The sequence below is a fragment of the Jaculus jaculus genome, chromosome 1 (assembly GCF_020740685.1).
Source record: "Jaculus jaculus isolate mJacJac1 chromosome 1, mJacJac1.mat.Y.cur, whole genome shotgun sequence".
Taxonomy (NCBI): domain Eukaryota; kingdom Metazoa; phylum Chordata; class Mammalia; order Rodentia; family Dipodidae; genus Jaculus; species Jaculus jaculus.
Genome location: NC_059102.1, coordinates 323,707,920 through 323,726,871, shown reverse-complemented (window position 1 = coordinate 323,726,871; position 18,952 = coordinate 323,707,920). Strand labels below are relative to the sequence as shown.

At 41.3% G+C, this 18,952-nt stretch overlaps 1 protein-coding gene across 1 annotated transcript; it reads left to right on the top strand.

Moving 5' to 3' along the window:
• Positions 1–131: 131 nt before the first annotated feature.
• Positions 132–18,425, top strand: Tfb2m (transcription factor B2, mitochondrial). The gene is made up of 8 exons (XM_004653429.2): positions 132–567; positions 2,761–2,849; positions 4,566–4,719; positions 6,783–6,931; positions 9,790–9,879; positions 12,263–12,325; positions 15,766–15,926; positions 17,997–18,425. The coding sequence occupies exons 1-8, from the start codon at positions 255–257 to the stop codon at positions 18,169–18,171; spliced, it is 1,194 nt and encodes a 397-aa protein (XP_004653486.2). The 5' UTR covers positions 132–254; the 3' UTR covers positions 18,172–18,425.
• Positions 18,426–18,952: the final 527 nt, after the last annotated feature.

Here is an 18,952-nt window from a genome sequence, read left to right as displayed (position 1 = left end):
GGACTACCATAGAGTTCGGCGGCAACACCCGGATGGTCTTTCCTAGCCTGTCCACACGCGAGCGTCAGGCAGCCGAGTCTAGACGGAAGCGGAAGTGAGGGAGACAAGCACGAAGGCTCGGGCATGCGCAGTTTGCGTTTACTTCCGCCCGGCCTCCCCTGACTGCTAGGAGATGGTGCACGTGGGGTGCAGTGCTGGGGCTTCGCCGCTCTGCTGATCCTCGGTGGTCGTTGGGGTGGAGCCTAGAATCCAAGATGTGGGGAAGGGCGGCGGGTCTTCCCCCGCGGCTGCCGGTGTCCTTGCTGGCGGGCCCTGGTCGCTGTTGCGTTTTGAGGGCCGAAGCAGGGACGCGGAAGGACTTGCGGGCGAGGAACCGCCGTGGCTTCTCCGATTACCACCCACAGCATTTGCCCGACCTGGGTTTCGAAGACTTAACCTCGTGGATACCTAAAGGGCGATCCGACCCCAAGCGTTACGTAACCAGTCGGCATTTGGCTAATACCGTGGCAAATATCATGCAGGACAAACGACAAAACAGGGATCAACTTTTGCTGGAGTTCAACCCAGGTGAGTTGGGCTGCGTTGCATTTTTCATTGATAGTTATCACTTTGATGCATAGTTTTTTTAGACCCACTATTGGACCCTGCCGTTTCAGTAGCTTGCAGAAGTTGCAACCTCTGCCTGTGGTCTGTATAAATGACACCCCAAAATATTTCTGCAACAGCTTGCACTTTACACGACAGTTTGATAAGATTTTGATTTTCACCTCCCTAAAATAGTTTTTGAATCCTATTTATGTTAGAGTATCGTTTCTTATTATAAGAAGTCAATTTTATTTACACTTGTCAGTGTTTTTTAAAAATACCTTATTTGTATACTTATTTTGAAAAAGATTGGGCACGTCAGGACTTCCAGCCACTGCAAACGAACTCCAGACATACGGCCTCCTTGTGCATCTGGCTTATATGGGTGGGTACTGAGGACTCGAACCTGTGTTCTTTGGCTTTGCAGGCAAGTGCATTAACCGCCAAGCCATCTCCAGCACCTTGGCAATACTTCCCCCCCCTCCCCCAGGTAGGGTTTCACTCTAGCTCAGGTTGACCTGGAATTCACTATGTAGTCTCAGGCTGGCCTCGAATTCTCATGTGCCACCACACCCAGCTAATAAAGCTCTGTTAAAAAATGCTTACTTTGCCGGGCGTGGTGGCGCGCGCCTTTAATCCCAGCACTCGGGAGGCAGAGGTTGGAGGATTGTCGAGGCCATGCTGAGACTACATAGTGAATTCCAGGTCAGCCTGGACTAGAGTGAAACCCTACCTCAAAGAAAAAACTGCTCAGTTTGGAGCTGGGGAGATGGGTTATCAGTTAAAAGCACTTGCTTGCAAAGCCTGATGGCTCATGTTTGATTCTCCATTAAACCAGATGCGCCAAGTGTTGCATGCATCTGGAGTTTGTTTGCAGCAGCTAGAAGCCCCGTTGCTCCCATTCTCATTCTCTCTCTGCTGAGCATGGTTGTGCACGTCTTTAATCCCAGTGCTCAGGGGCAGAGGTAGGATCACTGTGAATTCTAGGCCAACCTGAGACTACATAATGAATTCCAGGTCAGTCTGGGCCAGAGCAAGACCCTATCTTGAAAAACCTAAAAAAAAAAAAGAAGAAGAAGAAGAAGAAGTAGTTCAGTTTGTAGCTTCACAACATCTCAGGGTACTGTGAACACATGGGAACTCCTCTCCTTCAAAATGCCTTATTTCCTTTCACTGAGGTTGCTAAATTGAATTTAAAAAAAAACTTCACAGGTGCCAAGAACTGGCACTCGTTTTTGTGAGAATTGCCCAACTACTAATACAACATTGCCATATTGATTATTTGAAAGAGGGAGAGCGAATGGGTATGCCAGGGCCAGTAGCAGCATGCACTCCAGATGCATGCACCCCCTTCTGTATCTAGCTTACTTGGGCCCTAGAGAATCGAACCTGGGTTTTCTGGCTTTGCAGACAAGTGCCTTCACCACTAAGCCATCTCAGCTGCCTTGTCAATATTTTTGATGGCTATAACTTTCAGGTAGCCCATAATAAAAGTGGTAGGTTAACTGGCAATCTTTTCTATTTCTCTTCTAAGAAGTAGTAAAATATGCTGAATGGTGCTAGAATTGAAGTCACTGGAAAATGGATTCAGAGCCATGCTGTGCCACTTACCTTCTGGGATATTGTTTAATCAAGGGACTAATCTCACATTACTTGTATGTGAAAATAAGAGCAATAATCTATGGGTTATGTTACTTAAATTAATAACTTGTGTAACCACTTATAAAAGTTTGATATTAAAGGGAATTATGGGCCGGGCATGGTGGCGCATGCCTTTAATCCCAGCACTTGGGAGGCAGAGGAAGGAGGCTCGCCATGAGTTCTAGGCCACCCTGAGACTCCATAGTGAGTCCCAGGTCAGCCTGGGCTAGAGTGAGACCCTCCCTTGAAAAACCAAAAAAAAAGGGGGGGTGGGAATTATGGGGCTGGAGAGATGGCTTATTAATGTGATTGTCTGTGAAGCCAAAGGACCCAAGTTTGATTCCCCAGTACCCATATAAGCCAGTTGCAAAAGGTGGCACATATGTCTGGAGTTCATTTGCAGTGGCTAGAGTCCCTGGGGTGCCCATTTTCTTTCTCTCTGTCTCTCAAATACATAGATAGATAAGTTTTTGATTATTAAAAAGGAATTTTGTTGTTCATTTTGCAAATTACCTTTTTCTGTTAATATTCTAGGTCCTGGGATCCTGACTCAGGCATTACTTGAAACTGGTGTCAAAGTGGTTGCACTTGAAAGTGACAAAGCTTTTATTCCACATTTGGAGGTATGTTTTTAATTCCTAAAAATAGTTTGTTGTTCCACCAGCTTACTTGGGGTGGTTTAAGCAATTTACTTTTTAATCTTTTTGTCTGTCTGTTTGAGGTAGAGTCTCACTGTAACTCAGACTGACCTGGAACTTTGTAGTACCAGAATCTCACAGTGATCCTGCTACCTCTGCCTCCCAAGTGCTGGGATTAAATGTGTGGGCCACTACACCTGGCATTTTTTGTTTGTTTTCTATTTCATATAAGGGCTCCATTTTGTTATCTCCAAAGATTAGGGCACATTATGTTTTCAGTGCTTGCTAAGTAACTAAAAGTTTGGGAGTTCTGAGGTTTGTTTTCTTGTTGGGGGGCTCAGAAAATATTACATCAAAGTACGATACTGGTTTGCTGAGTTCTTCAAAATAAGGGAGTTTTGGAACTCTTGGAAGCAGCCTTAGTAATAAGGACTCTGTCCTCCCTGTTTCTTACCCATTGTTCTCTCCTAAATCAAGTCATAGATGCTAGTACCAGTATAACCAAAGCAAGCGTAAAGCCTATGATTATCACTGTTACCATTCCCCTCCTCCTAAGAGGTATGAAAGGTACAAGATACTCTCCCTTGCCTACCTTGTGTGTTTGTAGATCATGGGTTTATTTTTTCCAGAACTGTATTTGGGTGAAAGGAATGCCACAGACTGGAGGCCAGTAATCTGAATAGAAAGGTCTTGGGTCTAGCTTTACAGGCACACCTCCGGCTCAGATTATACCCTTTCTGTTCAGTATAATCTCCACACAGTTTTCCAATCTTCTAGCTCTTAATCCTGAAGACTTGTATAAAACTTCCTTAAATAACTTTGCTAAAACTTTTCCTTTTGTTAGTCTGTCTTTTGTTGTGGGAGTATGGGCTGTGACTATTATGATGATGAGGGAAAGTGTCACATATTCCCACACTTAATACTCTGTCATAGTTTTGAGTGCTGGGATTTTGAATAGAATATAGAAGGCCTGGTTCTTCATCTTCCAGAGGCTGTGCTGTGCAAGAGTGCGTACTAATTAATTAAGAGAGCTGAGGAATTGGCTTAGTGAATACAGCGCTCTCATTCAAGCCTGTTTTGGTTTTGTTTTTCCAGATACAGCCTTGCTCTTGTCCAGGCCGACCTGAAATTCGCTATGTAGTCTCAGGGTAGCCTCCTTCCTCTGTCTGCCGAGTACTGTGATTAAAGGAGTGCCCCACCATGCCTGGTTTGTTTTGTTTCTTTTTGTTTTTTGTTTTTGAGGTAGGGTGTCTCTGTAGCCCAGGCTTACCTAGAACTCACAGCTAAGCCTTCCAGTGGTGATATTAAATGGTTGCACCAACACACTCGGTCTCAGGGTGGAGGGATGGCTTAGTAGTTAAGGTGCTTGCCTGCAAAGCCAAAGGACCCAGGTTCGACTCCCCAGAACCCACGTAACAAGATGCACAAGGGGCCACATGCATCTGGGGTTTGTTTGCAGTGGCTGGAGGCCCTGGTGTACCCATCCCCCCACCCTCTATCAAATAAAGAAAGAAAAATAAAATATTAAAAAAAAAAACAAGGTCTCACTGTGATTATAGGTCTCAGTATGTAGCCCAGGCTGTCCTCAAACTTGTAATGAATGTCTTACTATGCACAGCTATTTTTCTGAAGCAGATAATTGAATTGTGGCAAGGTATACCTAATGTTAAAGTGTCTACTATTATCCTTTTATCTCTTTAGTCCTTAAGGAAAATATGGAATGAAAATCTACAAGTGATTCACTGTGACTTCTTCAAATTAGACCCCAGAAATGATGACGTAGTAAGACCACCCGTTATGCTGTCACATACACTCTTTCAGAACTTGGGAATAAAACCAGTTCATTGGACAGCAGGTAATTTTTTATTTTATTTTATTTTATTTATTTATTTTTGCTTGGTTTTTCAAGGTAGGGTCTCACTCTAGCCCAGGCTGACCTGGAATTCACTATGTAGTCCCAGGATGGCCTCAAACTCACGGAGATCTTCCTACCTCTGCCTCTCCTGTCTAAAGCCAATGCTTTACTCTTTCACGTTTTCTTAGCTGCTGTGTCTGTCTGCTTGGTGCATGCGCAGCAGATAGGGTTTTTACGTTGTTTAGCTCATGAGCAGTTGCTGTTCCACCGAGCTGGACGTGCATTTTCTCTGAGGCCAATTTGCTATCAAAGGATGGAAATGAAGTTTTCTTTTTTATTTTCATTGTGTCTATCCATTGGACATGGTACAGTGTAACGTGAAGACATCTTCATGCATGTAATATCTTAAGGACATTGTTCCCATGGCCCCTCTTTCTGTATAAACCCTTTCTGATTAGTCCACTAGACAGTTTTACCTTGACTTTCATAGTGTATGTACATATGTGATTTCAGTTATCAATGTAAAATCTACCCACATGAGAAAGCATATGATGTCTTCCTGAGACTGGCTTCATTCCCTCAGTATGGTTATATCCAGTTGTGTCCATATTCCTGAAAACATTTGTCTTCATTATTCTTTGTGGCTGAAAACAATTTGTTACATGTGTGTTTGTGTACATCACATTTAAAAAAATTTTTTTTAATTGTTATTTTTGTTTGTTTTGGTTTTTCAAGGTAGGGTTTCACTCTAGCTAAGGCTCTCCTGGAATTAACTATGTAGTCTCAGGGTGGTCTCGAACTACTGGCGATCCTCCTACCTCTGCCTCCCAGGTGCTGGGATTAAAGGCATGTGCCACCATGCCCGGTTAAATTGTTATATTTTTAAGAGGCGGTAAGTGGAGATTATGTACTGTTGGTTAATCTTGCTATTTTTTTCCAGTTCTTAGATGCAGATTAACTTTGTAATACTTTTGAGGGGAAAAATTTTTTCCTCTGGTCATGAAAATGGCTGGGGGCAAGAGAGATGGCTTAGCAATTAAGCCATTTTCCTACAAAACCTAATGACCCAGGTTTGATTCCCTAGTACTTATGTAAAGCTGGATGCACAAAGTGGCACATATATCTGGAGTTACTTTGCTGCTACAGGAGACCCTGATATGCATCTTCATATTTTTTCTCTCTGTTGTTAAACAGCTAGATTGGTTCTAAAACTTAGCTATTGTGTCTAGTGCTACAATAAACATTGGTGCACAAATATATCTGATATGTTGACTTGGAGTCTTAGGTAAATATTTAGCAGTGGATACACATTGCTGGCTCATAATGGTAGTTTTATTTTTAGTTATTTTAGGAACTACCATATTAATTTCCATAGTGGTTAGACTAGTTGATATTTCCCACAGCAGTGTTTAAGGATTCCTATCATCCCCAGCATATTTATTTTCTTAAAGACTGATATTCTGACTGAAGTGGGACAGAATCTCAGTGTAGTTGTTTGGTTCTTATTGAGGCAGTGCCTCACTCTAACAGAGATTGGCCTGAAGCTCACTGTAGCTCCAGGCTGGCCTCAGGCTCTGACTCAGCCTGGAAATGTCTGGGAGTAAAGGCGTGCATCACCACACCAATATAGGTTTTTCAATATAGTGTTTTTTGAGGTAGGGGCTTGCTGTAGCCCAGGCTAACCTGGAATTCACTATGTAGTCTCAGGGTGGCCTCAAATTCACAGAGTGCTGGGATTAAAGGCGTGTGCCACCACACCCAGAAAAATGCAATGATTTGTATTAGGGACTTGAATAGCCACAGATTTTGGAATCCACCAGGATGCTTTGCTTTATTATCAAGTTAGACTTTTTTGGATGCCACTCACCTCCTCTGAGTTACCCAGTTTATTTCCTGGAGATTTAACTGCCTGCCTGCCTGCCTGTCCTTCATCTGAATTCTAAGCTTGGTTTTATTGAAATGAAATTACCATTGTTATTTAGTTTACCTCAGTAAAATGTGGCCATAGGAAAAAGTTTTTTTTAAGAACCTTATCCATATCTTTGTGTTTGCATTCCTAACAGGTATTCCTTTAAAAATAATTGGAGTCTTTCCAATTAAAAATGAAAGAAATGCACTTTGGAAACTTCTATATGATTTGTATGCCTGTACATCTATCTATAGATATGGCCGAGTAGAACTAAATATATTTATTAGTGAAAAAGAATTCCAGGTAGGTTGTTACCAACTGGGTTTTGTTGTTTTAAAAGTTTGCAATTTTCTTTTTTAAAAATTATTTTGTGTGTGTGCGTGTTGGGAAGGTGGGTATAAAGGTCCAGGGACAATTTTCAAATCATTCTCATCACCTTCCACTTTAAGGTAGAGTCTCTCATTCACTGCTCTGTTCATTGGCTTCTGAGAAATTATTTGCCTCTCTTCTTACTATAAGCTCCTGGTATTACATCTTATATGTCTGATCTGGGGATTTACTCAGGTATTCATAGTACTATGACAAGTGCTTTATCCATTGAGCCATTTTCCTAGCCCTGAGTTTTATAGTTTTCTGAGTAGTCTTAGTCTGTATTATTTGTGTGTGTGTGTGTGTGTGTGTGTGTATGTATGTATGTATAATTTTTGTTTATTTGTTTGGTAGAGAGAAAGAGGGAAAGATCATGGGCACACTATGGTCTCCAGCTCCTACAAACGAACTCCAGACACATGCACCACCTTGTATATCTGGCTAAAACTTTTTTTTTTTCTTTTTTTTGAGGTAGGGTCTCGCTGTAGCTCAGGCTGACCTAGAATTCACTATATAGTCTGAGGGTGGCCTCAAACTCACAGTGATCCTCCTACCTCTGCCTCCCGAGTGCTGGGATTAAAGGCATGCGCCACCATACCCAGCTTCTTTAAAAACTTTTTTTATTGACAATTTCCATAATTATAAACAAACATAATTCCCTCCCCCACTTTCCCCTTCACAAATCTACTTTCCATCATGTCCATTCCCCCTCTTTTTTTTTTTTTTTAAATTTTTTGTTCATTTTTTATTTATTTATTTGAGAGTGACAGACAGAGAGAAAGACAGATAGAGGGAGAGAGAGAGAATGGGCGCGCCAGGGCTTCCAGCCTCTGCAAACGAACTCCAGACGCGTGCGCCCCCTTGTGCATCTGGCTAACGTGGGACCTGAGGAACCGAGCCTCGAACCAGGGTCCTTAGGCTTCACAGGCAAGCGCTTAACCGCTAAGCCATCTCTCCAACCCCCATTCCCCCTCTTATAAGTCTCTCTTTTATTTTGATGTCATCATTTTTTAAAATATTTTTTGTTTCCTTTTATTTATTTATTTGAGAGCAACAGAGAGAAGGAGGGAGAGAGAATGGGTGCGCCAGGGCTTCCAGCCACTGCAGACGACCTCCAGACACGTGCACCCCTTTGTGCATCTGGCTAACGTGGGTCTTGGGGAATCGAGCCTTGAACCGGGGTCCTTAGGCTTCACAGACAAGCGCTTAACCGCTAAGCTCAGGTGTCATCAACCCTGATGTCATCATTTTTTCCTCCTATTATGGGGATCTTGTGTAGGTAGTTAAGTATTTTTATTTATATAATTCAGTGACATTAAACATGTTTATATTGTACAATCCATACCATCATCTAGCTATAAAATTATCATTCCTTTCAGAACAAACTCTCTGTTTTCTGCTTTCCTCTGGTTTTAGGTAAACATTATTATTATTATTTTTTTTTTTTTCCTGAGGTAATGTCTCACTCTAGTTCAGGCTGACTTAGAATTCACTTGAACTCACAGCAGTCCTACCTCTGCCTCCCAAGTGCTGGGATGAAAGGTGTATATCACCACGCCTGGCCACATTATTCTGTTTTCTGTCTTGGTGAATTTGACTTAGATATAATTTCTTATGCTTTTTATTTTATTGATGCCAGGTCTCACTGTCGCACAGACTGACCTGGAACTTACTCTATAGAGCTCAGGTTGGTCTTGCATTCACAGCAATCTTTCAGCCTCCCAAGTACTGCGATTAAGGATGTGAGCTAATACACGTGGCTAAGAATCGTATCATTTTTGTCCTTTTGTGGCTGTCGTATTTCACTTAGCATAGTGTCAAGGTTCATCTGCATTATTACATTTAGAATTTTATTGCTCAGAGCTGGGGAAATGGCTCAATGGAAAAAGGGCTTGCCACACAAGTGTGAGCACCCGGGTTGGGATTGCTAAAACCTTGTAAAGCTAGACACTGTAGTAGGTGTCTGTGATCCTAGAGTGCAGAGACAGCCGAACCTCCAGAAGCTTATAGGCCAGCAAGAGGTGAACAGTGAGAGACCTTTCCTTAAACAAAGTGGAATCCAAGATTATCCTGACCTCCACACATGTGCCATGGTATACAAGGACATGTACTGAACACATACATGGTTTCATTCCTGAATATGATTCTCCTATGTGTGTCTGTCCATCCATCCACCCATTGTTTCCACTTCTGTCATGTACGTGAGTGTATAAATATTTCTTCAAGTCCCCTCGTTTTTTTTTTAAGCTGTATATACAGAGAAGTGGGATTGCCAAGTTATATGATAATTATATTTTTTGACTATTTTAGGAAGTTCTGTACATGCACAAGGGTCCACATATTCATCAATGCTTTGATTTTTCTTTTTCTTCTATAAGCTGTTGCCCTGGCAGGTTGTGACATTTAAAAATAGGCTCATGTACACTGGATTCTGTGTGTGCCTTATAAAATGTTTGCAAGATTAATGACTCTTTGAAATACATATGATTAATATATTATACTTCATTCTCTATTTGTTTATTTGTTTTGTTTTTGGATTTTTAAGATAAGATACCACTCTAGCCCAGGCTGACCTGGAACTTACTATGTAGTATCAGACTGACCTTGAACTCACAACAATCCTCCTATCTCTGCCTCCTAAGTGCTAGGATTAGAGGCATGAACTGCCATGCCCAACTAATTCTCGTTTTTTAATTTAAATTTCTAGATGTCATTAAGATATTAATGCTGACAGTCTACATTTTACTTTGGTTTATTATAATAACACAGTTTTTTTATTTTGCTTTCATTAGAAACTAGTGGCAACGCCTAAAACACCAGACTTGTATCAAGTATTAAGTGTGCTGTGGCAAGTGGCTTGTGAAATTAAGGTCCTACATGTGGTGAGTAAAGACAGTAATGCCTAGAGAGAATTGCTGTGTGTGTGTAGTTAGGCTTTATTTATTCTTTCGAGGTAGGGTCTGACTCTACCCAGGCTGACCTGGAATTCACTATGTAGCCTCAGAATGGTCTTGAACTCAAAATGATCATCTACCTCTGCCTCCCAAGTGCTGGAACTAAAGGTGTATGCCAGCCAAATTGTTATTTTTTGTTTGTTTTGGTTTTTCAAGGTAGGGTTTCACTCTAGCTAAGGCTCTCCTGGAATTAACTATGTAGTCTCAGGGTGGTCTCAAACTACTGGCGATCCTCCTACCTCTGCCTCCCAGGTGCTGGGATTAAAGGCATGTGCCACCACGCCCGGTTAAATTGTTATATTTTTAAGAAGCAGGTAAGTGGAGATTATGTACTGTTGGTTAATCTTGCTATTTTTTTCCAGTTCTTAGATGCAGATTAACTTTGTAATACTTTTGAGGGGGAAAAAATTGTCTCTGGTCATGAAAATGGCTGGGGGTGAGAGAGATGGCTTAGCAATTAAGCCATTTTCCTACAAAACCTAATGACCCAGGTTTGATTCCCTAGTACTTATGTAAAGCTGGATGCACAAAGTGGCACATATATCTGGAGTTACTTTGCTGCCACAGGAGACCCTGGTATGCATCTTCATATTTTTTCTCTCTTCCCCTCTCCCCCGCCCTCTCTGTCTCCCCTAGGCATGGTGGCTCATGACTTTATTGCCAGCTCTTGGGAGACTGAGGTAGGAAGATTACTGAATTTGAGGCTAACCTAACCAGGTCAGCCTAGGCTAGACTGAGACATAACAACAACATGGCTGGCTCATTGTACAACTGCCTTGGTTTACTTGTTTGAGTTATAGTCGGCTATGTAGATAATCCTCCTACCTCAGCCTCCCAATTGCTTGGATTATAAACAGGAATGTACCACCATGCCTGGCCAGGAAAAGGAAACCTGTTTTTGGTTTTTCAAGGGGTCTCACTCTAGCCCACTATGTAGTCTTAGGGTGGCCTCATAGTTCGCAGTGATCCTACTACCTCTGCCTCCTGAGTACTTGGATTAAAGGTGTTGGGCCACCATGCCTGGCTCAGAAACATTTTTTTTTTTTCCAAATTGAAAGAAGAAAAATTTAAAATTTACTACAATTCTATAGCCCAGAAGTCATGATTGACCTATAAAATACTGTTCATCTTCTGTTTTTCCTTGTTTTTTTTCTTATTCTGTATGTAGAAAAGATTGTCTGACATTTTTATTCCTTTGTGTTTTGCTCTGCTTGAAACAGGGTCTGACTAAGTAGTCTGGGTCGCATTGTACTGTTCTGCCTCAGCCTCCTTGAGTGATGGAATCACAGCCATTCTTCTTACTTGTTATATAAAAGCTGATGCTTGAATATTATCATTCAGTAGTTAATGATTGTTAGCACTTACTGAGCAAAGCTAGAGGTGATTTTAAGTCCTTTATCTTATTTATGTTTTGGCAGTGTTGGGATTTGAACCTAAGGTTTTTACACATAGTAAGCAAGTGGTGTTACTCAGACCTATGTCCAATGCCTAGGCATGATTTTTATTTAATATTTTTAATAAATTTTTTAAATTGTATTTATTTATTTGCAAGCAGAGAGAAAGAGAGAGTAAAGAGACAGAAAATGGACACAGCAGGGCCTCCAGCCACTGCAAACAAACCTCTAGATGTGTACACTAATTTGTGCATCTAGCTTTACATGGGTCCTGGGGAATTGAGTCCAAACTGGCAGGCTATGCAAGCAAGTGACTTTAACTTCAGCCTGTGACTTTCTTTTATTTTACTTTATTTTTAAAACTTTCTTATAATTATTGACAACTTCCATAATTATAGACAATAAACCATGATAGTTCCCTCCCACCCCCAACTTTCCCCTTCACAGCTCCACTCTCCATCATATTCTCTCCCCCTCTACATCAGTCTCTTTTTTATTTTGATGTATGACTTTTCTTTTTTAAAGACATGGTATTGGTAGGCATGGTAGCTCACACCTATAATCAGGAGAGTCACTACCATGAGCTTAAGGCCAACTTGGTCTATGAAATGAGTTCAAGTCAGGCTTGGCTATAGAATGAGAACTCATTTCAAAACACCTGGGCTGTTCTAACCTCAAAGATGACTTTGAATTTCTGATTCTCTTGTCTCCACCTTAGTACTGTGAGAATAGGCATTCTCCACCACAATCAGATTATGTGGTGCTGGGGGTTAGACCCAGGGCTCCATGCATGCCAAGTAAGCACTGTACCAGCTGAGCTACATAAGCATGGTATGTTTTAAGGTAATGATTTGAGGTGCCTTAACCCAAGAGAACTAAAGGAAATGCTGTTTTGTTTCTGTTTTTCTCCCCTTTAGGAACCTTTGTCGTCGTTTAATACATTTACTGAATATGGGCAACTGTCACAGCCAAAGCACAAGGTGAATGAAGAGTACTGTTCCCTTCCCCTGCTTAATGGGATATTTATTGTCTTTCAAATAATCTTTATTCTGTAGGGTGGTTTTTTTTTAATAGCTAATTTTAAAAATAACTGAAATGTACCTTAAACCTGTATTGCTTTTAAGAAATTGACTGTATCCTTAAGGAGACTTGCATGTACCAGCTGCTCATTAGTGGATTCTCTAGAGGAACAAAACCAGTAGACTAAATTGCATTAAAAGGGAATTGATTGGATTAGCTAACAGCAGTCCAACAATCGCAGTCCATAGGCCTGAGAGTCAGGGAACCTGGTAGCTGCTCAGTCCACACTGGAAAGAGGGATCCTTTCCTTCCCAGAGCTTCCTTAGATAAAGCCCCCTCTAGTTAATCCTTCCTGGAAGCAACCTCAGAGACCTACTTATGAGGAGTGTCTTGGATTCCTAAACAAATCAGGTTGACACAGAACTTAACCTTCACAGATGTTGTCATAGAAATCAGCTTAAACAGGAGGTCTGACTGTTGCTGGGTATGTTAGGACAGTATGAACTCAACTGTAGGTCTTACTTCACTTTTAAGGTCTTAAAATGAATATTCATCTCCACTTTGGAAAACACTACTACTTTACTTATTTTATTTATTTTGGTTTTTCAAGGTAGGGTCCTGCTCTAGCCCGAGCTGACCTGGAATTCAGTATGTAGCCTCAGGCTGACCTCGAACTCACAGCTATCCTCCTCACTGCCTTCTGAGTGCTGTGTTTAAAGGCGTGTGCTATGACACTCCAGACTTAAGCACTACTACTTTGTTTAGTTTATTTATTTGACCAGAAAAAAGGAGAGAGAGAGAATGGGCATGCCAGGACCTCTAGCCACTGCAAATGAACTCCAGACACGTGTGCCCCCTTGTGCATCTGGCTAATGTGGCTCCTGGAGAATCGAACCTGGGTCCTTTGGCTTTGCAGGCAAACATTTTAACCGTTAAACCATCCCTCCAGCCCTTCTTTTTTTTTTTTTTTTTAACTTATTTATTTGAGACTGACCGGCAGAGAGAGAATGGGCATGTCAGGGCCTCTAGCAACTGTAAACAAACTCCAGATGCATGAGTCCCCTTGTGTAATTGGCTAATGTAGGTCCGGGGGAATCAAGTCTCAAACCAGGGGTCCTTAGGCTTCACAGGCAAGTGCTTAACTTTAAGCCATCTCTCCAGCCCCCTACTTAGTTTTTAAAGTATTTATTTTCTTAGGAGAGAGAGAAAGTGAAAATAGGTGTGCCAAGGCCTCCTGCCACTTTGTGCATCTGGCTTTGCAAGGGTACTGGGGAATTGAACCGAGACAGTCAGGATTTGCAAGCAAGTGCCTTTAAACAGTGAGCCATCTCTCCAGCACATCCTTATTCTTTGAGGTAGAGTCTCTCACTGAACCTGGAGCTCACAGATATAGCCAGCAAATCCTGTAATTTTGCTGTGTCTGGCTTTTTTTTGTTAACTTTTTTAAAAAAAGGTTGTTTATTTGTTTATTTATTTGAGAGCAACAGAGAGAGAGAGAGGCAGAATGGGTGCACCAGGGCCTCTAGCCACTACAAACAAACTCCAGAGGCATATGCCTCCTATTCTCTTTCTTTCTTTCTCCCTCTGTCAAACAAATAAGTAAACAAGAAAACTTTATATAAGATACTTTTCTTTTCTGTTTGTTTGTTGTTCCCCCTCCCCCCCCAGGGTAGAGTTTCACTCTACCTCAGGCAGACCTGGAATTCACTATTTCATCTCAGGCTGGCCTCGAACTCTCAGCAATCCTCCTACCTCTGCCTCTCAAGTGCTGGGATTAAAGGCGTGCTCCACCACACCCAGCTAAGATATTTTCTTTTTGAAAAATAAAATCAAGGTAAAAAGTTGTTGAAGGGCTGGAGAGATGGCTGAGCAGTTAAGAAACAGTTGTTGAGGCTGTCGATGTTGTTTATTGGTACAGTGCTTATCTGCCATGCACAAGGTTCTGGGTTCAAACTTCATCATGACCAAAAGAATTTGGAGATGATTTAACTAACAACAGTGTCAGATACCTATAGCTCTGAAGAACATTTCACATGTGCTTCTTATTTATTTATTTATTTATTTGTAAACAGAGAGAGATAGAAGATAGACAGACAGAATGGGCACGCCTGGGCCTCCAGCCACTGCAGACAAACTCCAGATGCATGTGTCCCTTGTGCATCTGGCTAACGTGGGTCCTGGGGGATTGAACCTGTGTCCTTTGGCTTCGCAGGCAAATGCCTTAACTGCTAAGCCATCTCTCCAGCTCTTACTCCTTTTTTTTTTTTTTTAATTTTTATTAGCATTTTCCATGATTATAAAAAACATCCCGTGTTAATTCCCTCCCCCCCCCCCACTTTCTCCTTTTTCTTTTTGTTTGTTTGAGGCAGAACCTTTACATATAACCGTGGCTGGCAGTCTACAAACTCACTGTGGAGACCTGGTGTCCTCACACCGTTCCTTATGCTTGTGTCTTCTGAGTGTGCGCCACCACACCCAGCTCACATCTCCCCAGTTGCCAGAGAAACAGGTTAATACAGTTAAAAGCTTTTTAGGACACATCTTCATTTCATCCAAGTTGTTTGAGACTTCTCCACTTTTTGCAAGCAAACACCTTATTAACCGCTTAGCCATCTCCACTTTTTAAATATCTTGTCACTCAGGTATAAATAAGTTATGTCATTAAGACTTTTTAAAAAAATATTTTATTTTTATTTATTTATTTGAGAGAGGGGAGCACAGATAGAGAATGGGCACACCAGGGCCCCTAGCCCCTGCAAATGAACTCCAGATGCCTGCACCCCCTGTGCATCTGGCTTATGTGGGTCCTGGAGAATTGAATCGAGGCAAGTGCCTGAGCCACTAAGCCATCTCTCCAGCCCAATAATAGTTTCTTATCCTTAGCTCTGATGGTGGTGATCTTTATACCTTGAATGTAACAAGGCTTATTTATGTTGATAGTATACTTGTGGTTTGATTTTACCCTCGATTACAAGTTAGTTACGTTTACTTTTTTTCTCAGAAATTGGCCAGAGACACAGATTCTGGGGGAGCAGGAGAGTTAATGTGAACCTGAGCTCATGGCATGGTGAGCTGTGACTCATTTGCATGCTGATTGTTCAGCAGCAGGTTTCCCCGACAGCTGGGGGTACAGAGTGGCGCAGTCACCTCCTTTATGGAGCTTGAGCAGTCCTGTTCTCTGTTCCAGATGCAGTCATTATCTCATCCGTCAGTGCCCACGGAAAAATCTCAGAGATGGCCTAGGTTTTTAAAAAGTAGGGCTTTCCCATTCATGGCATACTCAGTAAGAAAACTCAGAGACATGTGGGGACTTCCAACAAAGAGCTTGAAGAAGGAAGTGAACAATGTTTTGTTCTAGAAATATTTATGACTAACACAGTTTATTTTTCTTTCTATCCAGGAACCATTGCACCCAAAAGGAGAAAACCTGTATTTTATTCGCATGACTCCTCATATAAATTTATTCACAGAACACTTAAGTCCTATTAACTATGATATATTTTTTCACATGGTAAAGCACTGTTTTGGAAAACGTAATGCCACATTAATTCATCATTTACAGTAAGTAAAGAAAATAAAAGGAAGTATAAATGTAACAATGTGACAGTCTCTTGTTAGAAGTCTAATTTTCACATCCTAATGTAGAGTGAGGTATATCTGTGTATCACGTGTCTGTTTCTTAAAATATTTCCTGCCCACTATGGTGGCACACTCCTTTAATCCCAGCTCTTGGGAGGCAGAGGTAGGAGAATCACTGTGAGTTCAAGGCCACCCTGAGACTATGCAGTGAATTACAGGTCAGCCTGGGCTAGAGTGAAACCCTACCTCAAAAAAAAAAAAAAAAAATCCTTCTCAGCGAGGCGTGGTGGCACATGCCTGTAGTCCCAGCAGATGCAGAGGTAGGAGCATCCTCCTCCTACCTCAGCTTCTGAAGTGCTAGAGTTAAAGGTGTTCTCCCATGCATAGCCATATATATATGTATATATATATATTTAATATTTTTACTTTTATTTATTTATTTGACAGAGAAAGAGGGAGGAAGAGAGAGAGAATGAGCACCAGGGCCTCCAGCCACTGCAGATGAACACCCGACACATGCGCCCCCTTGTGCATCTGGTTAATGTGGGTCCTGGGGAATCAAACCTGGGTCCTTTGGCTTTGCAGGCAAATGCCTTAACTTGCTAAGCCATCCCTTCAGCCCAGCTGTACATTTTTATGTAAGACTAACTAGTGATTATATTCTGTACCTTGTTTTTATTTTATTGTTTTATTTTTTTAAAGCTTTATTTATTTATCTATTTCAAAGCAAGTGAGAGAAAGAGGCAGAGAGAGAGAATGGGCACACCAGGGCCTTCAACCACTGCAAACAAATTCCTAGATGCATGCGCCCCCTTGTGCATGCATCTGTCTTACGTGGGTCCTGGGGAATTGAACCAAGGTCCTTTGGCTTTTCAGGCAAATGCCTTAACCGCTAAACTATTTCTCTGGCCCCCTCCCCCCCCCTTTTTTTTTTTTTTTAAACTTCTGTGAATGAACTCCAGATACTTGTGCCACTGTACATCTGACTACATGGGACCTGGAAATTTTAACATGAGTTTTAGGCTTTGCAGCAAAAGTGCCTTACTACTAAGCCATTTCTCTAGCCTGTGTTCTCTGCCTTGGAGTCAGCAATCCCTAGTCATTGAAAGTATTGCCAGAAGATGTGGGAAAAAAAATGTTAATGCTGAGCTGCAGAGTCCAACCTGGGTCATCGGGCCTTGCAGGGAAGCTCCTTAACCACAGAGCCATCTCTTCATCCCCATTTAGCTATCTTTAAAAATTCCACGTATCAGCCGGGTGTGGTGGCGCACGCCTTTAATCCCAGCACTTGGGAGGCAGAGATAGGAGGATCTCCATGAGTTCAAGGCCACCCTGAGAGTACAGAGTTAATTCCAGGTCAGCCTGGACCAGAGTGAGACCCTACCTCAAAAAACAAAAAAAAATTAAAAATAAAAAATAAAATTCCACGTATCCCCAGTATTGTCTTCTGTCCCTTTTACAGTACAATGACAAACATCTCTGGAAACTTTTATTTATTTATTTATTTATTTTTTTGTTTATGTTTTGTTTTTTCAAGGTAGGGTTTCACTAAGTAGCCCTGGCTAGCCTGGAATTCACTGTATATAAAACAACCTGGATCTTTTTGTTTTCTTTGAAGTAGGGTCTCACTCTAGCCCAGGCTGACCTGGACTTAGTCACTATGTAGTCTCAGGGTGGTCTTGAACTCATGGTGATCCTCCTACCTCCGCCTCCCACGGGCTGGGATTAAAGGCGTGCTCTACCACGCCTGGCTAATCTAAATAAATTTAATTGTATATGTTAGTAATGTTAAGTTGGGCTTAGAAGCTAGTTCTATTAGTATTAAGCTGTTAAGAAAAAAGTTAAGTGGGGCTGGAGAGATGACTTAGCACTTGGGCTGTGAAGCCTACGGACCCAGGTTCAATTCCCCAGTACCCATGTAAGCCAGATGCACAAGCTGATCCATGCATCTATCTGGAGCTCTGCCTCTTTCTCAACTACATTAAAATTATTTTAAAGTTAAGCATATTTACCAGTTTTGTTTTTTTTTTTGTTGTTGTTGTTTTTTTGCAGTTCACTGAGTTCGGTGGATACGGTAGATATACTGAAGAGTATGAAAGAAGCAAAGATGAAAATAACTCAGATACACCCTAGACAATTTAAACGCCTCTTTGAAATTGTGGAGTGTTCCAAAGGTTATACTTACAAGTGGCTCTATGATGACAGCTTGGAAGATGTGACAATATAAGGACATGGACTGTTAAGACATTTGTTGGAGCAGATTATGTGGAAATTATGACACAAATGAAAAAACTAAACTTGAAAAACTCACATCCCTTCATCAGAATGTAACTGTTGTGGTTTGGCACAGGCTGGACAAAACTTTACTTTTGCAGTTGATATCATTGATACATTAGATAAAACTGTGGCTGCTATTTTATTCACAACTAAATAAAATGGAAAAAAACAAAAAAAAACTTCAGTTAACTATGGACTTGATCTGACCAAATTTGATTTGTGGAAATGCCTATGTACGGTAAGGCCAGTGATAGCTCAGTGGTAGAATACAGGCTTAGTTTGCACAAACTCCCAAAATTCCTGTCTTCCACAAACACACTGGCAATTAATTACAGCTTTCTTTTGTAAAGTCCTCTTGACGAAAGAAACATCTTTAAATATTCCTCGGTACCCACTTCTGATTATTTTTGCATTCTCCTTAGGACTGAAGGAGTTTGTATATATTATTGAGCTTGGAAAAGTTACTGACTTAGCCAGTCATGCTGGTACTTACCTTTTAATCCCAGTACAGGAGGACCAAGAGTACAAGGCCAGCCTCAAGGATGTGTAGTGAGTTCAAAGTCAGCCTGAGCTACAAGAGAAGCTATCTCAAAGCAAAGCATAAAAACTGATTTAAGTGGTTAATTTGAATTTTTAATATGTTGAAATGTATTGTCAAGTGCTGTACAATGAAATTACATTTTGATGTAATTTAATCTTTTTTTAGAAATTAAAATAAGATTTTGTAATTT